The 24,952-nt window shown below is 35.2% G+C and overlaps 1 protein-coding gene across 1 annotated transcript; it reads right to left on the bottom strand.

The window, feature by feature from the left end:
• Positions 1-2,731: 2,731 nt before the first annotated feature.
• Positions 2,732-24,922, bottom strand: PEX2 (peroxisomal biogenesis factor 2). The gene is made up of 3 exons (XM_012739181.3): positions 24,775-24,922; positions 9,821-9,962; positions 2,732-7,478 (listed from the first exon to the last, which is right to left on the bottom strand). The coding sequence occupies exon 3, from the start codon at positions 7,461-7,463 to the stop codon at positions 6,546-6,548; it is 918 nt and encodes a 305-aa protein (XP_012594635.2). The 5' UTR covers positions 7,464-7,478; positions 9,821-9,962; positions 24,775-24,922; the 3' UTR covers positions 2,732-6,545.
• Positions 24,923-24,952: the final 30 nt, after the last annotated feature.

Genomic DNA, 24,952 nt, shown 5'->3' with positions numbered 1-24,952 from the left:
AAAAGAAGCAATATGCAATAACTGGGGAGTGATGGGATGAAGAAATAGGTTTTGATTGGTGGTATCATAATTTATAGATGTATAGGAGCCACCTTTCCCCCTTTCTTGGCTGCCTCTAATCTCTGCCTGGTGCCAGCAGGAAACCCACTACAGGTGGCAGCACATTGCATAGAATGTATCATATCACAGATAATGCTCAGCCCTTCTAGATATATTGCTTTCTATTGATGACAGAATTCCAGGGGCCACGGCAGACTCAAAGGCAGATGTTTATATCTCTAAACCATACTTGGAGACCTCTGCATAAGAATGGCCCTGCTGAGACAAATCCATGGACATTACTTATGTAACTCATTAAAGGAAGTATGTGGGTAACCAGAGCTTCAATGGAAGGCAGAGGAGTAAATAAGGACCAGCTTCAGAACTTGAATTGGTTATCTTGAAAATCTGTCACTTCACCCTTGCAATACCTCATAACTTTGTATTATTGGTAAATTTAATTATCATGCTTTTGTTTCAACTTCTCAATCCAAGGATTGAGGTGTTTTTAAAGAGACTGGACTTTAATTTCTGAAGGCTTTTAGATGTTTAATCTTTTCCTTGTCAGTATTTCTGAGGATTTTTATTTATCATACATGGCCTTAGACTATCACTGAGTCTGCAAGCTTCCTCCTTTCCCCTCCCCAGTTTATCTTCATCATATTTTATACCTGATTACTCATTTTCCATTTCTCAACTTTGAAACACTGAACAAAAGCAAACGCAAGTATTGGTGGAGGTAATTTACCTAAGAATAACTCTCAGGAGTTCCACTGTTAATGGAAAGACCATGCTTCCTAAGTTTCCCCCAGCCCTCTGCCTGCCTCCCACTCTGGGGTTGAAAAGAATGGAAATATGCATTATTGAAGAAAATAATTTGGAAAATTATTGGGAATAGATTTGAGAAAAAATGTTTCTCTTAATATTTCCGCTTTGCCCCTGGGAAATGAATGTCATTGTTTTCAAACATTAAGGAATCTGTTGTTTTTGAATTTTCTACCAGTTATCCATCTATCTGTGGAATAAACATATGCAGGAAAGACTGATTTCTTAATTTTTAAAAAAATAAAACTGATGGGACAGCAAATGATATTCAATCCTATTAAAGAGACTAAGTACAGACCTTTAAAAAAGTCCTTACATTCCTTACATTGGGATTGTGTTGTATGGCTCTACAATTCAGGGGTACTGGAAATTATAGAACATCTGCAATGAAATTGGTTTTCTGTGAAAAACTGATGAATCACTTACTGCCAATGACTAGAAGGAAAAGCACTTGTTTATGCCCTTATGTAATGAATTTTTATGAGGTGAAGTTTGCTGTTTATAAAAAATACACTTTACGCTGCTGTAGATGTAAAATAATAGAATTCAGAATCCAGAGCAATGCATTACTGCAAAGACAGTCACCAGCAGAATATTATCTGCTTACAAAACACCAAAACAAGGCTATTACTTCTATAATGGAATTAAAAAAAAAATCCCATCTAGCCAGTTGGATTCTAGAAGAAAAAGTATTTAAAGAGATATAGCTGAAATTGACAGTTCCAAAATTGCATGTATTTTCAAAGAAAAGTTATTAATTCTCTTATTGTGCTCCTGAATTCCGACTGTTTTTCCTCAAAGCAAGAATGCCACAGAACATTTTAAATTAAAAATGGCACTCCTATGATACACTACAAACTTGAGGTGCTGGTCTCTCTATACCATTACAGACATACATATACAATTCTCCCTACAATAATACACAATATCTGTGAGGGGCTCGATGATCAAACTCCAAACTCTCTTGCTTTCTTCAAACATTTCCAGAGCATCAGTATTGTGCCAGTCTGTTTTGACTGTAGTATTAAAAAAAAAGAGAGAGAGAGAGAAAGATTGAACTCACAATCTTACTTTGCTGGTTGAGAGGGTCGTCAGTCAAAACTGGGGAATATTCTACTAGCCCCAAGAAGACGCACTAAGAAATAATGCTTGCAATATTCAATGGGGCTCTTTGTTCTCAAAGAATTTATTTGCCCTTTATATTTGGTCTGAAGCTAAGTATTTTTAAAGCAATTAATTATAATTTCCATTAGTGGAAAACAACTATAGTATTTTATAATTTGTGTTGACTAAAAAGGCACTCTTACAAATTTATGTGGATTTAGAAGAATAGAGACTATCAGGAGATGGTATTCCCTGAGTGCATAGTGAGATGTTTATCAGAGAACCGTCCTGGACACCTCAAAGAACAGTAAAACCTCCAGCTCCACTAATTCAGAATTCTGACTATTTAGATAAAGTCTCAGCTTAAATTCAAGTTTGCATTATCTATTATTGGCAACCAAACCATAACAGTACCTCAAAAATGTCAGCATTTTTGTGTCCACATCTGGAAGGAATATAAAACCTAGGTCAGCCTCAGTGTCTTGATTCTTAGTTGAGGAAATATAGTCATTTCACAGGCTTGGGCAATTGATAATATTTAATATTCACGTCAATTGCTCTGATGTGATATATTCTAGATATTTTAAAGTAACTAAACTACATTTATTTATATTTATTTGATATTTATTTACCAATATTGTACAAATACTTTTACCCTTTTTTGTCTCATACTTCTAAGTGATTTAAAAAATGCACACACTGAAGACATTTAATATGTAATTTAAGATGCATGAAATAATTCAGACTTTTTCAACAGCTGTGGTTGGCTATAAAGGTAGGCTTTATTTTAATGCAAAAATAGGTACTCTAGCAATTTAGAATCTTATATCCTATATTCTCTCACATAGTCAAAAGACTTGTTTACTAGCTGTGCAGATGTTTTACCTTCGGATTGAACTGAAACAAAATTGGCCATGAGATTTTTTAAAAAATAACTTATTTTGGTCTAATTAAAAAGTATTATATGCTCATTGTAGAAAATTTGGGACATATGGAAAAATATAAAGAAGAAAATCAAAATTGAATTACTGAGAGGCATTTATTATAAGACATATGTATCTGTTTATCTCATCATTGAGATCATATTGTACTTAATTTAGCATCCTACTTCTTTCATTTTAGTATCATACTGTGAACACTTTCCCATGTAATTAAAATTATCCATAAATATTTTTGCATAAAGTTCTTTTCCATTGTATTCACGTAACATTGTTTTAGTTAATTAAATAGCTAAAGATTTTATTTCCATATTGTTGAGCATTTATGTTGTTTCATTTATTATAAATAGTGCTATACTAAATATCTTTTAAATAAATCTATACCATAATTCTTATCATTTCCTTCACATAGATTCTTGAGTTCAATGGATATTACAAAAAAAGTCTACATCCACCTGATTTTGAATATCAGTATTACCTAACTAAATAGATTTATGCTTTATTGGTTCTGGGGTTTGGCAAAGGCAGGAGTTGAACCTGTTAATGAGAGTAAATTATTCTACTGCTAATGAGAAGGAAAATGAACTGCCTACAAAATACAAGACTTACATTTTCTGGCCTCAGAAGTGACTTGGTTTAACCTTATTTGACTAGGTATAGTTAGTTGCTAGAATAACAACTCAATTCAGGATTCAGTGAAGGTCATTATACGCTTTTCTTTTTTTTTAAAATAGAAAAAATAAGAGACTACCTTAAAAAATATGAAGGAATATTCTGTATTGTTTGACAATTTACATACCATTTGAAGGGATAAGAAGACATAAAAGTAAAATACTTGCTAACTTATTTGTGGTGATGAATATAACTATACATTATATACTATTAGTTGCAGAGAAACATGGATCATCAGGTCTACAGACTATATGGCCAATTGGTTTGGCTAAAAAGTACGTTCGGAATTTCTCTGTTGCTGAAAATATCTTTTCTTAATACATTAACACTTCACTTACTGCGTGCTGTTAAGAAAAATAGCTTTTTGTTGAAAGCAAATGTTTCAAGTAAATCAAGATTTTGCCTTTACATGTCAACATATTTTGAAGGCTTTCTCAAATATAGCAATACTAATTTCCCTTCCTTCTTAACCAAATTATACAGAATATGAGGGAGCTTTTACTGATGATCCAAGGTTATTTTTAAACCACAATTACTATTCACAGTTAGTCCTCAGAGCCTGTGTGTTCCTACTCTAAATGTTACCAGATTATAGTCTTTTTGCTTTTAAGTTTTTTTTCTTTGGTACCAAGCTGTCCATTACTGTTTGTTATTGTAAATAAGTCTACTTTTACCAGTTTTCTTCCTCTCTTTTATGTTATTTTTAATCTGTTGGTGAAAGTTTATTAGAATTTCATTTAAAATAAAGCAGCCTGGGGACTTGAGGAACTGTCCCATGAATAGAGCTTTGGTGCATGGACCTATGAAAATCTATAGTTTTCTTTAGGCTTTATTTCCAGGTTCCTGACCATTTTGGATAGTGATACTATTAATGTACTACAAACCTAACGGAAATAACGACCATGTTTGTAACAGCCTTTGACCTGATTTTCTTGCTTTTACTCACACCTCTCCACAAATTATCCAAAGTGATACCTTAAAAATGTTAATTTGATCACATAACTTCTCTGTTTAAAATCTTCCTGTGGCCTCCCCATACTTTGAATAAATCCAGGTATTTTCCCCCCTTGGCCTGCATGGCCTTACGTGACCTGGCCCTGGACTCCTCACCTCACCCACCTCATTTCTCACCTCTTTTTCTCTTGCTCATTGGAATTTCTTGCTGTTACTCAACCAGGTAAGACTCTCATCTGAGAGGTTGGACACCTGCCATTTCTTTATCCTGGCACCTTTTCTCTGCTTGGAATTCTCCTTCAGTTCCTTTAGGCATCTTTTCAAATTTCAACTCCTCAGAAAGGCCTTCATGAGCATGTAATTCAATATAGTATCCCTTGTGACTCTCCATTTCCTTAACCTGTTTTATTTTCTTCAGAGTCTCAACATCTGAAATATACACATGATAAACTATTTTTTTAAATAACAAAACTGAATATTCCTTACACCAATTTTGTTAATAAGAAATATATGTGCAACAAAATGACTGAAATGAAATATATCAGAATATTGTGATCTCTGTTAAAAACAATTATGAGAAATTAAGTTTTCTACAATAATGCAGAATTTTTGAAGTTTCCTAAAACAATCTTTCAAAATTAGAGGAGGAAAAAAAGGGCAAACTTTTAAAGATGTAGAATACTTTCCTTAGGTATCTTATTCTAAATTGAACATAAATTAAACTTATAGTCCATTGAATCACAAAATGTAAACTCCTGAAGGTAACTTTCTTTTCCTGTTTTATTCATTGTTCTATCCCTAGTGGTTACATTAGTACCTTAAGTGCTTATTGAAGGAGGTGAACAGAAAAATGAACTGGCAATGTATTTCTGCCATATTAAATAATTTCATTTTCCTAGCAAGATGTTTATTACATAAGAACTAAGTTTTTCAAAACATTCTAGTTAAGACTTGAGACAAATCACTGCTCAAGCTAATTCTATAATAGTTTAAGAGTTTAAAAAAATAATATGTTGATATTGTGATTTTTACCTGTGTAATAATCAGTTGAAAGTAAATAGCCTTGATTATCCTATGGCTAACTTTAACTCCATGTGAATTATTTCTAACTTTTTTATATCAAAGTCCAATATATTTTATTTTGTATTTTGGTTTATTCTCAAGGCAAAAAATTGAGAATTGGTATAAAAATAAGTGCTATTATTTTGGTGAAGTAACTTAGAGTCCAAATATTTTTCATGTTACTGTTATGTAGCAAAAGGTTCATTTGTAAGCTTTTAAATGAAAAATACAAAGAAAAGGAGTGAACTATAGAGAATTACCTTGATATGTATTGGTATATTACTCTGTTACACACCTCAATGTCTTATAAAACTATCAGTATACTTGCTGAGAATGTAAGTTCTGAATCAAAGGCTACAGAAAGAGACTTGTATTTGGTGTTTTTCATATGGTCCTTAATTGTCCCAGGCTTCATTTCTAAACTGCTTTAAGCAATTTTTACTTTCTGCACATAAGAAGCCAACTATGATGGGGTCTAACAACTGAGGAATGAACCCCTTAAAAATCAGCATAAGAGAAAAGCATAAAATCACAATTGAGGCATCAGATTTTAAGGTTTAAAACTGTGTTGTTAGATTATAACATTATGTCATCTCTGAAATAAATACACACTCATCCCACAGTCTCCCAAATCTTTATCTTTGGAGTCCGACCCCTTTCTAGGAAGTAGTAAAATGAAGAAACGTTCTTAGTCATCTGACAAAAGCTCTCCATTATTCTTGACACTAAAAATTTAATGGTATGATTTAAAAAACATAATATATTAACATTTATATATTTAGAATTATGTGGTTTCCAGTGATTAGACTTTAGTCATGCCTGGAAAGGAATAGAAGACAGTGGCTAAGAAGCACAAGCCTTATAAAGGATACCTAAATGGTACACTTAGGATGACCAATATTAATAACTTAAACATGCTATATTTCCCCTTAGAGGACACAATATTAGTTTCTAAAGAGCATTCACTTCTGACATCTCAATCCCTGATTTCAGTGGCTGCAGACTGTGTACCTCTGTCCCACACTTAGGACAAGTGAAGTACATGTCAAATAAGAAACTACTCTTAACACAATAATAACAGAAGATATGCTGACATCCTATGGTGTGAGGCATGGTGGGCCACTCTCCACATAGAGAACATTTTTTGCCACTGGTGGCTAATGTATCATCACTACTAGGAGCACCAGTGAGGGGAATACACCAAGAAGATAACTTGGCTTTCAACTTCTGGATATTGATAAGTGGTAAGAGAAAAATCAGAAACTCAGCAAAACCATGCCAGAGAAGTTCCCTATTCATATACTCAAAGCCAACTTCACGTACATTTTGAGGCTTACAAAATACAGAACGAATGCCTAAGAGACGTTCTGTCAAAGTTGCAAACTTTCCTCTTTGAAGGAAAATCAAAAAATTAATCAAACCACCTAATTTCAGAAGTCCAACCACAAAATTCATAGACTGCTTGACTTTCCCAAATGATGCTAAACGATGGTTTCGAAACAAATCATAGCAACGCTCTTCTAACCACCTCCCACCAATTGTACAAACAGCATACCAGATCTTTTGATTTTTAGTTGGTGGCTGATATCTCAGGTTAGGGGAAAAATCGTTTTTGTATTGAATATTCAAAACTGACTGTCCCACAGTGGCATTTTTGGAGTAGATGGTGAATCTCCACAAGAAAAGCCACAAGAATGCTTTCACCTCTGGTTCAAAGCAGGTTAATAGGCCTGGCTTAAATCCATGAAAGCACTGAGTAAACTGGGACCAAACCAGCTGCTCCAGGGCCTTATTTAGTTCAAGTGCATCCAACTGACTTATTCTTAGCACTCTGTTTGTACTCTTCGTATTCTCTTTTCTGGGAGCCATCTTCTCTGAAGGTTTCTAGGAAAAAATACAATCAAGGAATATCATCAAACAGTTGCAATCTTATACTACCTCCTTAACTTACGATGGGAGAATTATGATACACAGATTACACAGGACTCATAGAAAATGGGCCTTTTAGTAGTCTGTAAATAGTATAGTGAACAATTGCTTCTTACTTGGCACGTCTTTCTCTCTCTCCTCTCTTTTTCTTTTCTTTCTTCCCCCATGCTTTTTCTATTTCTTTTTTATTCTTGGCCCTCCTCATAAAAGGAATAAAAACTAAAAAAATAAAAAATACAAAACGCCCAAATCCCCACATGCTATTTCCACAAAAATACTATTAAGCAACATTCCTTGATCATATATTCTAGCAGGGAGACATTAAAAATCTGAAGCTAACAGCAATGAGGCCAAATAATAGCATGACTAATGGAGAAATATATGAATGTAATAAATATAATGAACAATAGAAGACTGGAGTTGATGGTTAAGTCAAGACCTCAGTTTAATTTCCAGCACTTCTACTGACTCCAAAAGTATACTGTTCAACAAGTTACTTAATCTTCCTCAAATTTTATATTTATAAAGAAAGTTAGAAAGAAAATTAAGTGAACAATATACATTTATTATTCTATCACACTATTGCAGAAAATAAATACTACCAAATCTTAGCATGAAGCAACAAGAATGTAGAAATGCCATTATTAAGTTACTAAAAATGTACAAATATAGTACTCCAGGAAAAAAAAACTATGATACAAACATTTTTCCTACAATAGTTTCATAAATATACTAAAGAAACAAACAGCTGCTTAAGGAAAAATTTTAAATGAAACAAAAAGCTGATTAGTGGTTGGCTAGGGATGACCAATATACATATATTAAATGCTTACTATATGCCAAGCTCATGCAGTTAAAACACACAGCCATTGCTATAGTTGATTATACAGACTGGTTTAAATACTTGAACTGTTATTAATGAACTGGCAAATCCAACCTATGACCAAATATCATGCTTAAATTTTGTTTCTAAAATGGGCCTTCTAGGCCAGGCGCAGTGGGCTCATGCCTGTAATCCTAGCACTCTGGGAGGCTGAGGCGGGAGGATCGCTCAAGGTCAAGAGTTTGAAACCAGCCTGAGCAAGAGCGAGACGCCGTCTCTACTAAAAATAGAAAGAAATTAATTGGCCAACTAAAAATATATAGAAAAAATTAGCCGGGCATGGTGGCGCATGCCTGTAGTCCCAGCTACTCGGGAGGCTGAGGCAGGAGGATCCCTTGAGCCCAGGAGTTGGAGGTTGCTGTGAGCTAGGCTGATGCCACAGCACTCTAGCCCAGGCAATAGAATGAGACTCTATCTCAAAAAAACAAATAAATAAATAAAAACAAAATGGGCCTTCTATATGATCTCACTTATATGTGGAATCTAAAATAGTTGAACTCACAGGAGCAGAGAGTAAAACTGGTTGCTATGGGATGTGGATGTAGTAGAAGTAGAGAGATATTGGTCAAAGGGTACAAATTTCAGTTATGAGTAAGTTCTGAGGTACTAATATATGGCATGGTGACTACAGTTAACTTTTTATTTGGAATTTGCTAACAGAGTAGCTCTTAAGGGTTCTGACCCTCCCCCCCCCACTAGCCACCCCAGATCACACACAAGGGAAGTAACTATGGGTAGTCATCAATGTGTTAATTAATTGTGTTAATTAATTTGGTTGTGGCAGTCATTTCACCACATATACATATATGAAATCATCTACGTTGTATATTTTGAACATATGCAATTTTTATTTGTCAATTATACCTCAATAAAGATGTGAAAAACCACAAAAAAATAAAATAGGCCCTCAATAATACACCAAACTTGATCATTATCATCTCTAGACCTTTGAAAGGTACAACACACTAACAAAGCAAGGCATGGATCCTGCTGAAGCTCACTGCCACCAGCTGGTCATGTTATCTTCATAAGTCATTTCACCTGATCTCTACCTTGTGTCTTCACTTACAAAACAATGGGCTGGAGAGAAAATGACCTTCACATTTCTTTCAAATTCTATTGCTTCAAGATTTTTACTAAAAAGATGTTAAACATAATTTGCTAGAAGGGAAAAGGACTGAAAAATGCATCCTAAAATAAACTTGTACTTCTTGAAATTGGGAATATCTTTTGACAATAGAAGATGTTTTCAAGAGGGAAGTTTTAAAATTACCCATGGATCCTAGATGACTTACCGGCAGAAGACTACATATTTATCAAATTCAAGTAGAGGAAATGAAAATGCCCACTGACTAACAGGTTGTTTATTACTGTTTTCCCCTCAAACCAAATATACGACAGAAATGCTTCTCACCCATAAATGTCAACCACCTTCTGGGGAGATCTTATCTTTTTCCTCTTCCTGCTGCTCCCCCAAGACTTGACAGTCTACAGCTATGGCAGTGGGAATGTTTGCTGCAAGTTCTATGAAATCCTTGTCTCATACTTGTCAGGAGCTACAGAAAAGAAAGAAGCAGGTTAGAAAGAAAGTTCCCTTTTTTTCACTACTCATCTAATCCATTGCCAAGGACTGTTGTTTCTTTGTACAAAATATTTTTCTAATTCATTTATCACTCTCTATCCCGCAACAAGCCTCTTCCTAAATTCTGGCTGCTTTCCTTTCTCCCCTAGACTACATCTAATTGGTCTATCAACCTTTTGCCTACTTCAGTGCATCCCTACACTGCAGTCGTTCTAAAATACAAACCTCCCCAAACCTATTCCCAGCGTACTTTCCTTCCTAATACATCACCATCTAGTCATAAAGTGTCACCTTCTCTTGTTCACCAGTGAACTTTACTATCTGTTCCTTTTGCATGAAATATCATGTTCCCATTCTTTCACTGAAAAACTCATACTAAATTTTTAAGTATTGGCTCAGATAACACTTCCTCCTAACTCTCCAAATTTGATTAGCTACCCCTTTCCCAGTTGTTCCCTTAGCATTCTATTCTTTTTCTGTCTTGCTATGTATTGTATATAAATGACTTTTTAATTGTCTATTTCCTCCACTAGAGGATAAGCACTGTTGTAAAGATTATTTGAGTCTTATAACTATTGAATCATAGCAACGATTGCAGTTCCTGGTACACAGAAGGCATTCTACAAGTACTAAATGAATGGATAAATGAACAGGTTGGAATTGTGAGATGTGTGAAGGTTAGAAAATTTAAATTCCCATCCATTAACTTGTAAAATTATTTCAAATTAACATATTCAGAATACTGCGTGTGACTTATTTTAACGTGTTTGTCATGCATGTCTGTTATTTACCAGTTAATGTGTTAGAGTCAGTGATATAATGGTACAAGCAACATAGTCTCAACCCTTGTAGAGCCTATGATCTACTGGGGGAGGAAAGTAAGGGTATACTATATAAAATAAATAGGCAATCACAATAAGATGTGATAAGTGATATACAAGGGGAAATTTAGGGCACTGTACTTTACAGGTATGCTTCAGAAGGTCAGAGAAGGCTTCCAGGGAGAGGCACTATTCTTAGCAGCCACCTAATGGATTAGCAGTGTCATCCTGATAAAGGAAGGTAAAAACATTCCAAGTTGAGGGAGGTAGCATGTGCCAAGGACTGGAGGGGCCCAGACAAGAAATAAGGCTGGAAAGGAAAGCAGGAAACAGATCACAAAGGCCCTAAAAGTCAAGTTGAGGAGGCTGTATTTTATTAAGAAGGGAATGGGTAGCCACTTAACAGTTGTAAGCAAAGAACTAATCAGATTTGCATTTTCACTGCTTGTTCTGGCCATCCTGAGTTAGAGGCTGAGAGAAAAACTGGAGGAATAGACACCAGTTAAGAGGTGGTTAAAATGATCTAGTGAGAAACTAATGATGATCTAAATTAAAAAAGTATCAGTGGGCACGGAGAGAAAAAGGTATCTCTGAAAGCTACGAGGTGGTAGAATTGATACTACTGGGTGAGAAATAAGCCTAGAATAATTGACTTAAGTAATTAAATAACAGTCATCCAGTTCTCTGAAACAGGAAATACATGAGGCAATACATGTATTTGAAGAATACATGAGGTTTGAAGAAAAAAATAAATACATACAATTTTAGAGATCTGAGGCTCTTATGAGACATCTAAGTGGAAAAATTCAGTAGGCAGTTATATGAACATGGGAGAAAAAATCTGGGTGGAGATGTTAGAAGTCTGATGCTGCTTTGATAGGACTAATCTGTTTTAAAACTACTTTATCTACGTAAGTGCTAAAATCGGGAAGTATTTTAAACCAGATAGGTAGATCCTGTCTATTTATAACACAATCAACTTGCTCATCCATAAGCAACTCTTCATCTATTCAAGTTATATCATGATAATGTAGCAATTCAGTTAAATATTCAAGATCCACTTCTAATTCTATTAATAGTTCTCTTGCTATTTCTACCATGTCTGCAGGTAGTTCTTCCACTGAAGTTTTGAATATCTCAAAGTCATCTATGAGGGCTAGAATCAACTTCTCCCAAATGACTGTTCGTGTTGATATTTTGATCTGTTTCTATGAATCACCAATATTCTTAATGTCATCTAGAATGGTTAATCCTTTCCAGAAAGTTTTCAACTTACTTTGCTCAGATCCATCAGCGAAATTACTGTCTATAGCAGCTATAGCCTTATAAAATGTATTTCTTAAATAGTAAGACTTCCAAGTCAAAATACTCCTTGATCTACTGGCTGCAGAGTAGATGTTGTTAGTAGGCATGAAAACATTGATCTCTTTGTATATCTCAATCAGAGTTCTTAGTTGACTAGATACATTGTCAAGGAGCAGTAATATTTTGAAAGGAATATTTTTTTTCTGAGTAGATCTCAACAATGGTTTTAAAATATTCAGTAAATCATCCTATAAACATATGTGCTGACATCTAGGCTTTGTTGTTCCCTTTATAAAGCAAAGGCAGAGTATATTTAGCACAATTCTTAAGGGCTCTAGGATGTTCTGAATGGTAAATGACCACTGGCTTCAACCTAAAGACACCAGCTCTATTAGCCCCTAATAAGACAGTCAGCTTGTTCCTTGAAATTTGAACCCAGGCATTTACTTCTTTCTCTTTCACTATGAAAGTCCTAGATGGCATCTCTTTCCAACAGAAGGCTCTTTTGTCTACACTGACAAACAACTGTTGTTTAGTTCATCAATTATCCTAGCCAGAGCTTCTGGATAACCCACTGCAGATTCTACATCAGCACTAGCTGTTTCACCTTGCATTTCTACATTATGGTGATGGTTTCTTTCCTTAAACCTTACAAATCAACCTCTGCTAGCTTCAGACATTTCTTCACCTCTCTCTGCCTTCACGGAATTGAAGAGTATTAAAGGTTTGCTCTGGATTAGGCCTTGGCTTAAGGGAATCCTGTGGCTAGTAGTCTGACCTTCTATCCAGACTACTAAAACTTTCTCCACATGAGCAACAGGCTGCTTTGCTTTCTTATCATTCATGTATTCACTGGAGTAATAGTTAATTTCCTTTAAGAACTTTTCCTTTACATTCATTCACAACCTGGCTGTTTGGCACAAGAAGTCTAGCTTTTGGCCTATCTTGGCTTTGGACATACCCTCCTAGCTTAATCATTTCCAGGTTCTGATTTAAAGTGAGAAATGTGTGACTCTTCTTTTCATTTGAACACTTAGAGGCCACTGTAGAGTTATTAATTGGGCTAATTTCAATATTGTTGTTTCTCAGGAATAGGGAGGCCCAAGCAGAGAATGAGAGACAAGAGAATGGCCAGTTGGTGGAACAGTCAGAATACACACAATATTTAAGTTTGCTGTCTTATATGGGTGTAGTTTTTGGCACCCCAGAACAATTACAATGCTAACATGAAAGATCACTACAGACCGTCATTAAAGATATAATAAGAAAAAACGTTTGAAATACTGCAAGAATTACCAAAATGTCACACAGAGACATAAAGTGAGCACATGCTCTTAGAAAAATTGTACTAATAGAACTGTCTGACTCAGGGTTGAAATAAACCTTCAGTTTGTGAGACAAAGTCATAACATGTAACCAAAATGTTTGTACCCTCATGATACCCTGAAAAAAAAAAAAAGAACAAAAAAACCCAAACAAAAAACAAAAATAGTATTTGTGAAGTGCAATAAAGGGAAGCACAGTAAAATAAGGTGTGCCTATACTTATCAGGTTGCTGGGCCTAATCCCCAGAATCTGATTCAGTAAGTATGGAATGGGGCCCAAAAAGGTACATTTCTAACAAATTCCCTGGTGATGTTAAAAACTACTAGGATAGTCTATTTCAAAGCAAAAATCAACATTTATTTTTGCATATCACTTATACAACTCAATGCTACATTCCAGTCCTCCAAGTCATTTCTGTGTAGTTCTCATTCCTGTATCTATAAAGGCTATTACAAATCTTTCACTGACTCAGGGTTTCTCTTTCACATATTAAGTAGTCTTTGTGAAATTTGAGACCATTCATTCCACAAATTCTATGAGTAACAGTATATTCTAGCCATACTAGGTGCCTGACATACAGAGAAGATATGTCTTGGCTCTCATTTAAGAATTCCAACCAAAGTCTAGAAAAAGAGGCAGGCAAACAGACACTAACTAGGACAATAACAGAGAGGTATATGGGATTGAAAGTTCTCAAATGCAACACATAAAATTTCAAAACTATCTCAAGAGAAAAGAATTTCAAATTCTCACACACACAAATCAATGAATAAGATTATTTTTCTCACTTTTTCCTGCAGCTAACAGATTTTCTCTAATTAACTTAACCATTTATGTAATTAAAAAAACCCCTAAAACATTATTTTAAAAACCTCAAATCTACCCCAAATCTGCAAAATTATTTTCCCACACTTACCAAATCACCTTTTTCTTACTTCATTATTACCCTTGGGAAAAAGTACAAAGTTCTTAGACCTAATAAAGCTCAAGCCTGTCTCCATCTCTGCAACTGTATAACCCACTATTCCCTAATGAAGTCTTTAACTACAGACCATCTTTCAGTCCTGCCTCTGTGCCTTTTCTCATGTACCTAAAACACTTACCTTGCTTACCAGCTATGTCCACTGCCCTAAGCTATCTGCCTTCACATTACAACTCTACTTCAACATTCTCTCTGAAAACTTAACTATTCCCAGTTCCCACTAAGTATTACCATTTTTAACCCTAACAGTAACTGTCTGTGCCACTCAAGTCCTCAACCATGTGTGCTATAATTCCAGTCACATAAGTATACATTCTTTCCCCAACTTAAATAGAAGCCAGTAAAGGGAAAAGGGAAAGTGTCTTATCTTACACTTATTTCTTACAGACCCTGCCACGTACAAAGTGACTTTGACACCTAACTTAGTTTTCCTCAGGCAAAGTTCTACCATCACTCTGGATGTGTGGGAATATGGTATATGTAACTCTTCTGCTATAACAGTATCTCCAACTCTGCATCTTCCACAGATTCATATGCTGTGGTCAGCAAAATAAGGGAAACTCTCTTATTGTCAAATTGCTTTTGAAAAGCTCTAACCATACTGGATACCAATGTAAGGCCAACACTATCAGTCCCCTTCCTACTCCTTACCCTAGTATTGGACTGGATGAATTGTTATTTTTTTAGCTGAGTCCGAGATAAAATATTTGGCATGCCTTAGAGGGTCAGTTATGCCAATATATGTATCTTTAAATACTAGGGTCACAACAGTTCCAGATTGTGGCTAATGAATCTTATTAATTTTACAGTTCTAGAATTTATCACAAAGATAGGCTCATAGTAGCTACTAAATAAATGTAGTACTTATGTGCAATGGAATGATTAGTCTGGTAGTCAATCAACTTACTAGCTGAATATCGCGTGAGAACATTTAGATGAACCAGATGGTGAGAAAAGGTATGCATTGTATAATGACATTTTAGTCAACAACGGACTGCACATCTGACGGTGGTCCCTTAAGATTATAATGGTGCTGAAAATTTCCTATCATCTAGTGATTTTGTATCCCTTGTAATGTTGTGCAATTAAGTTTTAATAAATTTAAGGTAGCCTAAGTGTACTGTGCTTAAGTCTAGTGTACAGTAAAGGCCTCCACATTCACTCATCACTCACTCCCTGACTCACACAGAGCAACTTCTAGTCTTGTGGGCTCGATTCATTGATGGTAAATGCCCTATAAAGCTGTACCATTTTAAATCTTTTATACTGTATTTTTACTGTACCTTTTCTATGTTTAGATATATTTAGATCACAAATACCACTGTGTTACAACTGCCCACACTATCAAGTACAGCAATATGTTGTACAGGTTTGCAGCCTAGGAGCAACAGGCTATATCATATAGCCTAGGTGTGTCGTAAGCTATACCATCCAGGTTTAGGTACATTCTGATGTTCACATAAGGACAAAAATCACCTAACTATGCAATTCTCAGAATGCATACCTGACTGTACCTTTTCCTCAAGTTTCTTAGTCATATTTAGTGAGAAACAGGTCAGAGTGAGTGGTTTCTCAGAATGATCAGCTATTTCAAATCCTTTGTTTCTAGAGGAATCAGACTTAAAAACATTTAGTAAAGACAGGAATTTTTAATGACTGCCAGAAAAGGAGACTTAACACAGTCTCTAACCGATCCAATATTTAACAATACTTATTATCAAAAAATTCTTTCGTATTCCTTCTGTTATAGCTTAACATTTTTTTTCCCTCTTTTTCTCCCCAGGCCTGGCCTCAGTGTAGATTAGGAACAGCTGGGCTCACTCTCCTCCCTACATAATACTCTTTAATAGACCAAAAGACTATTATTAAACTGCTCTTCAGCCTTTGCTCCTCCAGATGAATGATTTGTTTCTCCATTTTTTGTTTTAGGCTTTATTTTCCAACATTTTAATCATTTTTGTGACTTCTTTTAGTTGTAAACATAGAACAGACACTGTCCACTACACATCATAGTTCATTAAAGTGGAATACCTCTCCTGTGTTCTACATTCTTCTTCAGGCAACTGTGATAGAGTGGAAAAAGCAGACTTAAAATCAAACAGGCCTGGGCTCAAGTTGCAACTCTGTCACTTACTTGCTATGTGACGTTAAAAAATTCATTAGCCTCAGATTCTTCTTCTAAAACCTGGTAATAACAGCTACCTCACAAGGTTGTTGAGATTAAACCAGATAATGTTATGAAAATGGTTTGGAAACTGTAAAGTATTATTATTACATTATTGCTACTTTGGCTAGGGATACGCATAAAAAGAAAAAGACTCCAAGTTGATTTTGGCAAATCTCATTTCAAAAGACTGAAATCTTCATTATTACTCATACTAATGCCTCAATCAACCTGTATCAGAAAGAATTTTTTCCAGGAAATACTGACTACACCATTAATTGTAGCAGTTAAAAGGTGAACATGATGTTACCATTATGTGTGCATGTGGGAGGGGCCAGTAGGAGAGAGTAGAGGCGAGGTTGAGTGGAACTCACTGTACCCTTCACTTGTATCATGTCTGAAAGGAAATGATACAGTGTGTATTCTGAGAGAATGGAGATGGGTTCCAGCATGACCTGCTCCCATGATTATTTAACCCCTATCAACTTGGTTGTGCCTATTATCTTTTGAAGTAAAGAAACTTTAGGAATGCATACTGATAACATCTGACTCTAGGGTGCTTTGCTGCACAGGGCACGGTACAGGTAGTCCAAGACAAGCACTCAAACTTGGGTTCACCACCAGCATACTACATTCAGTTCCTCCTCTTCCCCACTGCCAACTCCTTTTCCTGGCAGGTACAATTTTATAGAATACTGGCCTTAGAGAAGGGCAGGCTAGGAGAAGAAACTGACGAAATCAAAATAACCAGAAGTTCAATTAGTCAGTTAAGGAATATTCTCCCCTCTACTGCAGTACAGTAAGATTGTTATGATAGGTATGAAGCACAGAAAAATGTCATACATACCTTTAAATCACATGAAATTATTCTCAATATAAAGTAAGCAGTTTGTGTTTTAATGAATTCTAATTCTCTGACAAATGGTTACTCAATGTAACCAATATTTATTGAGAATGCCTACCAAATACCAGGCATTCTTCTACGTACCAGGAATTCAACTGAAATATTTAACTGTCAGTTAACGTCCTTTTATTCAAGCGTATTTAAAGAAATAGGATATTACTGCAATCAGGACTGGCCATTGATCTCTGAAGCATAGAACAGATCCCAAAATGAGAGAACACTACAAGGGATCACAAAACTTTCCAGGCAGAAAAGAGGAAAATGGTATTTAGGGCAAGAGAACAGGTTGTGCAAAAGTCCAGAAATGTGCAAGCTCCTGGCCATGGTCTACCTGGGACATTATGGGGATGGATTTCAGCATGAGCTGCATGCTTGGTTATTAAACCCCCATCAATGTGTTTGCATCTGTTATCTGGAAACGGACAAGTCATCCACTGTGACTAGAGCAGACCAGGCTTGCAGGAGAGACTGGTTGAAGGGTCAACACAAGTAACACTGTAAAAAGAACCTGTGTTAAGGAAATTGTGTTGATTCTGTAGGCATGAATAATCACTAAAGAGAAGAAATGTAACAATACAGACATTTTAAAAAATTGATCTGATGGCCGAGTTCAATAAAACTGAAGAGAAGGAAAAACTGTCATTCTGGGAGACCAGATAGGATTCCTTCAACAACTTTCTGGAAAATTCAAAGTAATTTAACTTATTTCATTAAGAACTGTGGAAATCAAAAGGGAGATTATATTATCCTCACATTTTCTGATAAAAAAATCCCCAATGCTTTCTGGTAAACGAGTACTTTCCTAACTTCTGTTAAACTTAATTGCCAATACCCATGCCCAATGATTGGTCAGTATATTTCTACTTCGCTTTCAAGAATTTAAGTAAGCTTTAACAATTTCTGTATTACTGGTTCTTATAGATTAGTATTTAGTTTCATAAATGTAGGCTCAAACTGGAATAGTTAAAAAAAAAACACAAGCTAATCTTCTTTAAAAAAAAGTTGGGATTGTTTTGAATGCAAACAAACACCACTAAATTTAATTCAGATTGATTTTTCCCAAATGCCAAAAACAGACAACACTGCTTTTTCCTATTCTACCTTTTAATACATAATCCTACCACCCCTCATTTTCTAAACTATACTATCTTTAAGATTCTAAAAGGCTAACCCAGGGGGAAACATTTATTGGCCATGAAGAGACATATAAAAATAAGTCACTAAAAAATATTTAATTACTGGCACTAAACAATCTCAGTGTTTAATGAAGGAGTCTACTAGGTTAAGGATATGTAAAAAGATGCTTAACGCAAAATTAAGACCAGATAAAAAGTATAACATCTACTAGGGTTAGTGTGATTAACTTGTCACATAAATATGTTTAAGACAAAATGATCTAGCACTAAAAACTATTAAAAAGGTCTCCTGCTGACATTTTATCACTAAACATGTCACACTGCTTTTCTTTCACAGAAAAAAAAAAGCAACTGAAAATTCATTTACTAAGAGCAGCAATATATAACCTTATCCCTTAAATAACTCATGCTTTCCTTTTGTTTTTTATTCCCCAAAATAAAAACTTTGTCACTTATATAACGCACCAAAACCAAAACAAATGACTATATCTCACTAAGGACGGAGGAATTTTTCAGGATATACTGTAGAGCGTTTATTGAGTATAGTACAAATTATGAATGAATATATTTTCTTTAAAAACATGTTATTGACAGAAATCTATCAATAATAATGTGGGTATTGTCAAGGCCTGTCAATAGTAATGTAATTATGATTAAGGGGATAACATGGATTTTAGCTATAATACCAAGTAACATCTCCTACATTGCTGCTATCAATATACACATTATTATTGACCTGTTCCGAGACTCTCAGTACTAGATGTATTACCATTAGGCATATTTGTCAATGCATACTGCCTACAAAAATTCTACATTTAAATTTACAGTCTTGTAAACTTTGTCAGCAGAAACATGTGATTCCCAAGTAATCTCGAAGCTAGCACATTCACCTACATATTCTGTGCCAGCCTATCCTTTTTCAGCTCCATAAAAATCAACTAATTTTTAGAACAATGTCACTGCCACATTATCTTAAGTGTTCTAATAATCAAAGTGAATGAGACCATATATTTAATTTTTTCCCTTTTTAAAAATGTTAAACTAACATTTCTTATTATGAGGTTATAGATTTTAAGTTTTGCACCTACACCATACTATTTTAATTTCTTTGTGTAGCCGGATAGATTTACTGTCCATTGTATTGAAATCAATACTAATAAATGGGACATGCATCACAGACGGATTTAACAGGACACAGATTCCCAGAACACATTTCAAACATGGGCAAAAGAGAAAAAGCTATGGCTGAAACCTATTAGAACACTGTGACCTCTGGTACTGCGAACAGGCCTAGAATCAACAACTGTAAGTTCAAATCCCACTTCTGCCACAGACTTGCTAAGTGACTTGTCACTACTCTTTTGTTCCTCTCTTTCATCATATATAAAATAAGTTTCAATAGTTTAAAGACATCTGATGTTACAAATCCCAATCATACCCATTTGGGTAATGTCCAAAATACAGGAAATTTTAAAATTGTGTTATGGACACTAGACTTCTAAATTATTTTTAACTTCAATGCAATCCTCATCAAAATCCAAATAGGATTTTTCTTTTTGGGGTGCTAGTGGGTACATGACAAAACATTTCTAAAATACATCTGAAAGATAAACTTCAAAGTAGGACAAATTTCTCAAAAAGATGAACAGTGATAAGTAACTTGTCCTAGCAAAAGGGAATTTTTTTTTTTTCATTTCAAGAGAGGAGGGCCCAAGTGCAGCTCATGCCTGCCTGTAATCCTAGCACTCTGGGAGGCTGAGGCGGGTAGATTGCTTGAGCTCAGGAGTTCAAGAACAGCCTGAGCAAGAGCGAGACCCTGTTTCTACCAAAAGAAGAAAAATTAGCTGGGTGTTGTAGCATGCATCTATAGTCCCAGCTACTTGGGAGGCTGAGGAAGGAGGAGCCCTTGAGCCTAAGAGTTTGAGGTTGCAGTGAGATAAAATGACAGCATAGTACTCTATCTAGGACAATGGAACAAGACTCAGTCTCAAAAAAAAAAAAAAAAAAAAAGGAAGGAATTCAACACAAATCAAATATGACAATTTTCAAGACTATAATTATTCTTACACAATTAACTGAGTGCTTTACTAATATCATTTACAGTATATTTATTCAGGTATCTAAAACTAACACAAAATACTTTCCTTATATCTTAAAAAAGAATTTCCAATATCCTGACCTAGCTTTACAAATATATTTTTAAGAGAACAGCATAGCACTCACACTTTTTTTTTTCCCCCAGAAAGTTGACACCTCGGAGTCTTCAAGAGAGAAGGCATATTGTGAAAACAAAAAGATGTTTGAGTGAATACTGGGAAAAGAAGTTACACTGCCCTCGATTATTTCTGTACTCTAGCCGAGGTTCACTAGCAGACTGAGACTCCGAAAAAGTGATTTTACCACACTATACTCTTCATTGGTTAACATTTTCTTTTTTAAAGCAAATGTAAAATGTTAACCTACTCAACTAGAATCCTTATAGGAACCGTTTTAGGAAAATTTGAATGGAGAAGGAAAAAAAAATACCAACTAACTGCAGAAATGGTAATACTGCACATGAGTTTGGAAAAGGCTGCTGCAGGACACATGAAACAGAGACAGTTTTCACAGAGTAATAGGAAAGCATTAAGGAAGACAAACCCAAAGAATTTCTTATTTACAACCATAGTAAATACATACTACTTACTTACCAGTTATTGAGTGATAACCAGTGACTATTATAGCTAATTGCCATGTACAAAACTAAATATCAAATTATTTCAATCCTTACCATATTAAGAAATAGGTTATTATTTCTGTTCTAAAACAAAGAAACTGAGGCACAGAGAGATTAGCTGACTCAAAAGTATAAAATCACATGGCTTGAAGTGGCAGAGCGATGCTCTAGTGTTCTATACTAAGATGGTGATAGGCCTGGAAATTAAACATAATGAGGATGGTACCACAGGACATGCAGATGGAGCTATTTTTAACAGGCTAAGTACTAAGAGTACTATACTAAAGTATAAACTTTAGCATAAACTTTTGCAAAAATTCAAATCCAAGAATGAACAAGAGCCACATGAAACACATGAGGCAACTAGATCTTTAAATACTCTATAAATTTAGAAAAGGGCGTTAGAATCTAGTTGCTTAATTAAGAAGAGAACTCTAAATGACTTGAAAATTGTTGGAACACACAATCGCATATTTTATGGTACAAAAGAATGTGGAAATGTCCCCAAAGTAACAAAGAGGCATTAGCAATGGAATAGGAGGAAATATCATGTGATACATATTATGTGCAAGACACTTTATTGCAAGACACTTTATTTTCTTTACCTTTTTTTAATCCTCACAACAAAGTACAGTATTATCATCTCCATTTTAAGAAGACAAAAATTAAGACTTGAGAAAATTAACAACCTAAGCTGGCAATTAATTTCTGGTAAGAAAAATTGCAGAACACATAAGATAAAGTTAGTAGAATGGATATTTGGTAAATGTGGATCAAGTTTAATCCTGCAGAACTCAAGGTAAATGTTTATCCTCTTCAAGATCATTCAAAAGAACAGACTGCCAGTCAAGCTCTCAGGACTGTAGATGGGAAAAGAAATTAAAGGCAAGTAGTGAGGTTGCTCTTGTGGCCTGGTTTGCATCTCATCTACATTCCCTCTCCCTGCCTCTATACATGTGGTCAAAGGACAATTCAAAGGGACTGAATGTCAAATCTGAACAGATCATGTGGGTGAAAAGATGAGTTATGAACATTCATTTATTATGATCACATATTTTATATAAGGTAGATGCAACACCAACTCATCCATCTAACACTAAAAGGAAGTAGTTAGGCATGATCAAAACAGAGTCACTCTAGAGTTCTCAGTTTTTGTTCAAATAGTAAAAAGAAAGAAAACTTGTATGGAGTTTTATCTCACCTTACTGAGAGGCAAGTAAAAAGAGAGAGCTCAGATAAAAAGAAAATATATTAAATAGAATAAAAAGCAATATAGAAAAGGGTATTTTTGTTGTATTGATGGAAATAAGTTGGTTAGAAGATTAACAGCCCACACTGGGAAGGGCAGAGGATACTAGAAATCCTCCTTCTGGTCCCACTTCCATGTAAAGAAACCACAGGACTGGGCTTAAAAGAGCAGTGCAAAGATTATAGACAAGGGCCAAATGGAGCAATTCAGGGCTTTTCTCCTGAGGTTTCCAAAGGATTGGAAGGACAGGGAATATTTGGAAACTGCTGTCACTTCATAAGAAAGAGATAAAGGTAAAATTCAATTTGCTTCTAAGTTGTCCAACCCAGATCATCATGAGGAAAAAAATGCAATGATTCAGAGTAAAACTTTTGGTCAGAAATAAAGATTGTGCATACGCATACATTTTCATTGTGCTCTAAGAATCTGAGCATGTGGATTGTGTACAAGACGGAAAGAAACTTTAAAATTACTTGTTGCTGTGAGGAAAACATAGGGCCAGGACTCAGAACTTTACTAGCAATATGATAATGCACAAGCCAGCTGAAAATATCTGCCCTCCTCATGGCAAGGATTATTATTAGCATTAAATATAAGCAAACTTTTTATGGCTAAAACAAAAGGATATGGAGAAGAGAGGAAAATAACAAATTATGATTCTGATCATAAAGAAAAAAATAAATTTCAAATTTGTATCGATAAAACAAATTGAATTAAATAGGGACATGTTTGTAACTTTTAGAATTAACTGTGAATATAACTTTAAAACTCCGTAATCATCATATACGTGCACATTAAATACAAATAATTATTCTAAGTAACAGAATTTTACTGCTAGAAGAAAAGGAAGATCTAGTCTAAGATATGAACTTAACAGTAACCCTGCTATTCAAGCAGAATACATAAATAGCTGGTCTTGTTAAAATACAGCTAAGAGTCGGTTTGTTTTGTCTCTCCCCAGCACAGCTCCAGAAAATTTCTACAAAAGTTCTTTTTTGGAACAGTTTTAAAACTATACAGATTGAGTGCTACCACTAATTTCCAAAAATGAGGAGAATAAGGCCAAGTAAGTAAGTTGGTCAAAATAAACCCAGAGTCAGGACTAGAACCCCACTCTCTTGATTTAGTCTAGTCTCTGATGTTGTTACTTTAATTAAAAAAAAAAAAATTGAGGGGTTCTCTTTTTGATTTTGTAAATAATTCTACTATCTCTCTTCTTTCAAATCTCCTTTTCCCTTAAGATCATTCAACTCTAATCTTTCTGGATACATGTAATTGATAATACGGGCAAAATCAGAGAAGTTGAAAGAGAAAAAGTCAGCCACCCCCAAATCATTCTGTTCAGCTTTAAAGGCAGCACATAGGCGAAGTTGTTTACACTACACACTGTGGTGTGGAGTGAGCCTCAGTGTCCTTAATAACTAAACTTTTCAAGGGCCACCACAGAAGAATACAGAACGTGTTAGAACAGAACGTTCAACAATTTGTCTCATTTTGTGAAAAGGCCTTCTGCTAAATGTTGGATGTTTGGAAAACGGTACTCAATAAACAAACACACGATTTTTAAGGACCCAGAAGAAAAATGTTAATGATTCTCACTTTCTCAGATTTCTTATCAGAAGTCAATGTGAAACACAATTAACTCATCACAAGCAATTTTTTAAAGAAAATTCTCAGTATCTCTTCCCCCATAAGATACCAAAGTGCTTTTAAATGAATGCGTGTTCAATAACGTTGGAAACTCAGGCATACCTAATTTTTTTTTTTTGGACCGAATAGAACACTCTACATGAACCTTCAGATATTAAGTGAAGCCTGGATCCCGAATGATTCCTAATGCGGCCGTTTATAAGGGGTAAATCCCTTCATGTCCGCCAAGTTCGAGAAAAAATTCCAGTCTGTCTTTAGAAAGTCACTGCGTGGAATGCAGAGAAAATCTAGCTGTGTGTTCGTTAATTTTTAATGACGCTATGCTAAGAATATTTTTAGGAGTTTAGGCTTGCCTCATTGCCGTTCCCGAGAGAGAGAGAGACTTTGATTTGCTTCTCCCAGGAAGGCAAGAAGCCAACAGACAGGGAAACTCAAAGCAAAGGCCGACAATTACAAGGTCAGGAAACTCCACGACCTCCCGGCCGCAAGCAAGACCTCAGGTTTGCCCTCTGCTCTTTAGGGCAGACACTGACCTTAGGAGTCTGCGAAACGCCCATGCTCCACGTAACTTTTTCTGAAACATTCTCTGGCAAGCTTCGCTTTTCCTAGCGGAATCTGAGCTACCCAGCTTTCCGGAACTCGCGGGCTTCCGGAGCGACGCAAGACCCGGAAGTGGCTGAAAAAACTAGGGAAATTACACCAACGAGAACC

This window comes from Microcebus murinus, chromosome 7 (genome assembly GCF_040939455.1).
Source record: "Microcebus murinus isolate Inina chromosome 7, M.murinus_Inina_mat1.0, whole genome shotgun sequence".
Taxonomy (NCBI): domain Eukaryota; kingdom Metazoa; phylum Chordata; class Mammalia; order Primates; family Cheirogaleidae; genus Microcebus; species Microcebus murinus.
The sequence above is the reverse complement of the archived record's forward strand: the minus strand, read 5'-3'. Positions and strand labels throughout refer to the sequence as shown.

Excerpts from the sequence above, each read along its gene's own strand:
- PEX2 (XM_012739181.3), bottom strand. The coding sequence starts at position 7,463 with ATGGCTCCCAGAAAAGAGAATACGAAGAGTACAAACAGAGTGCTAAGA.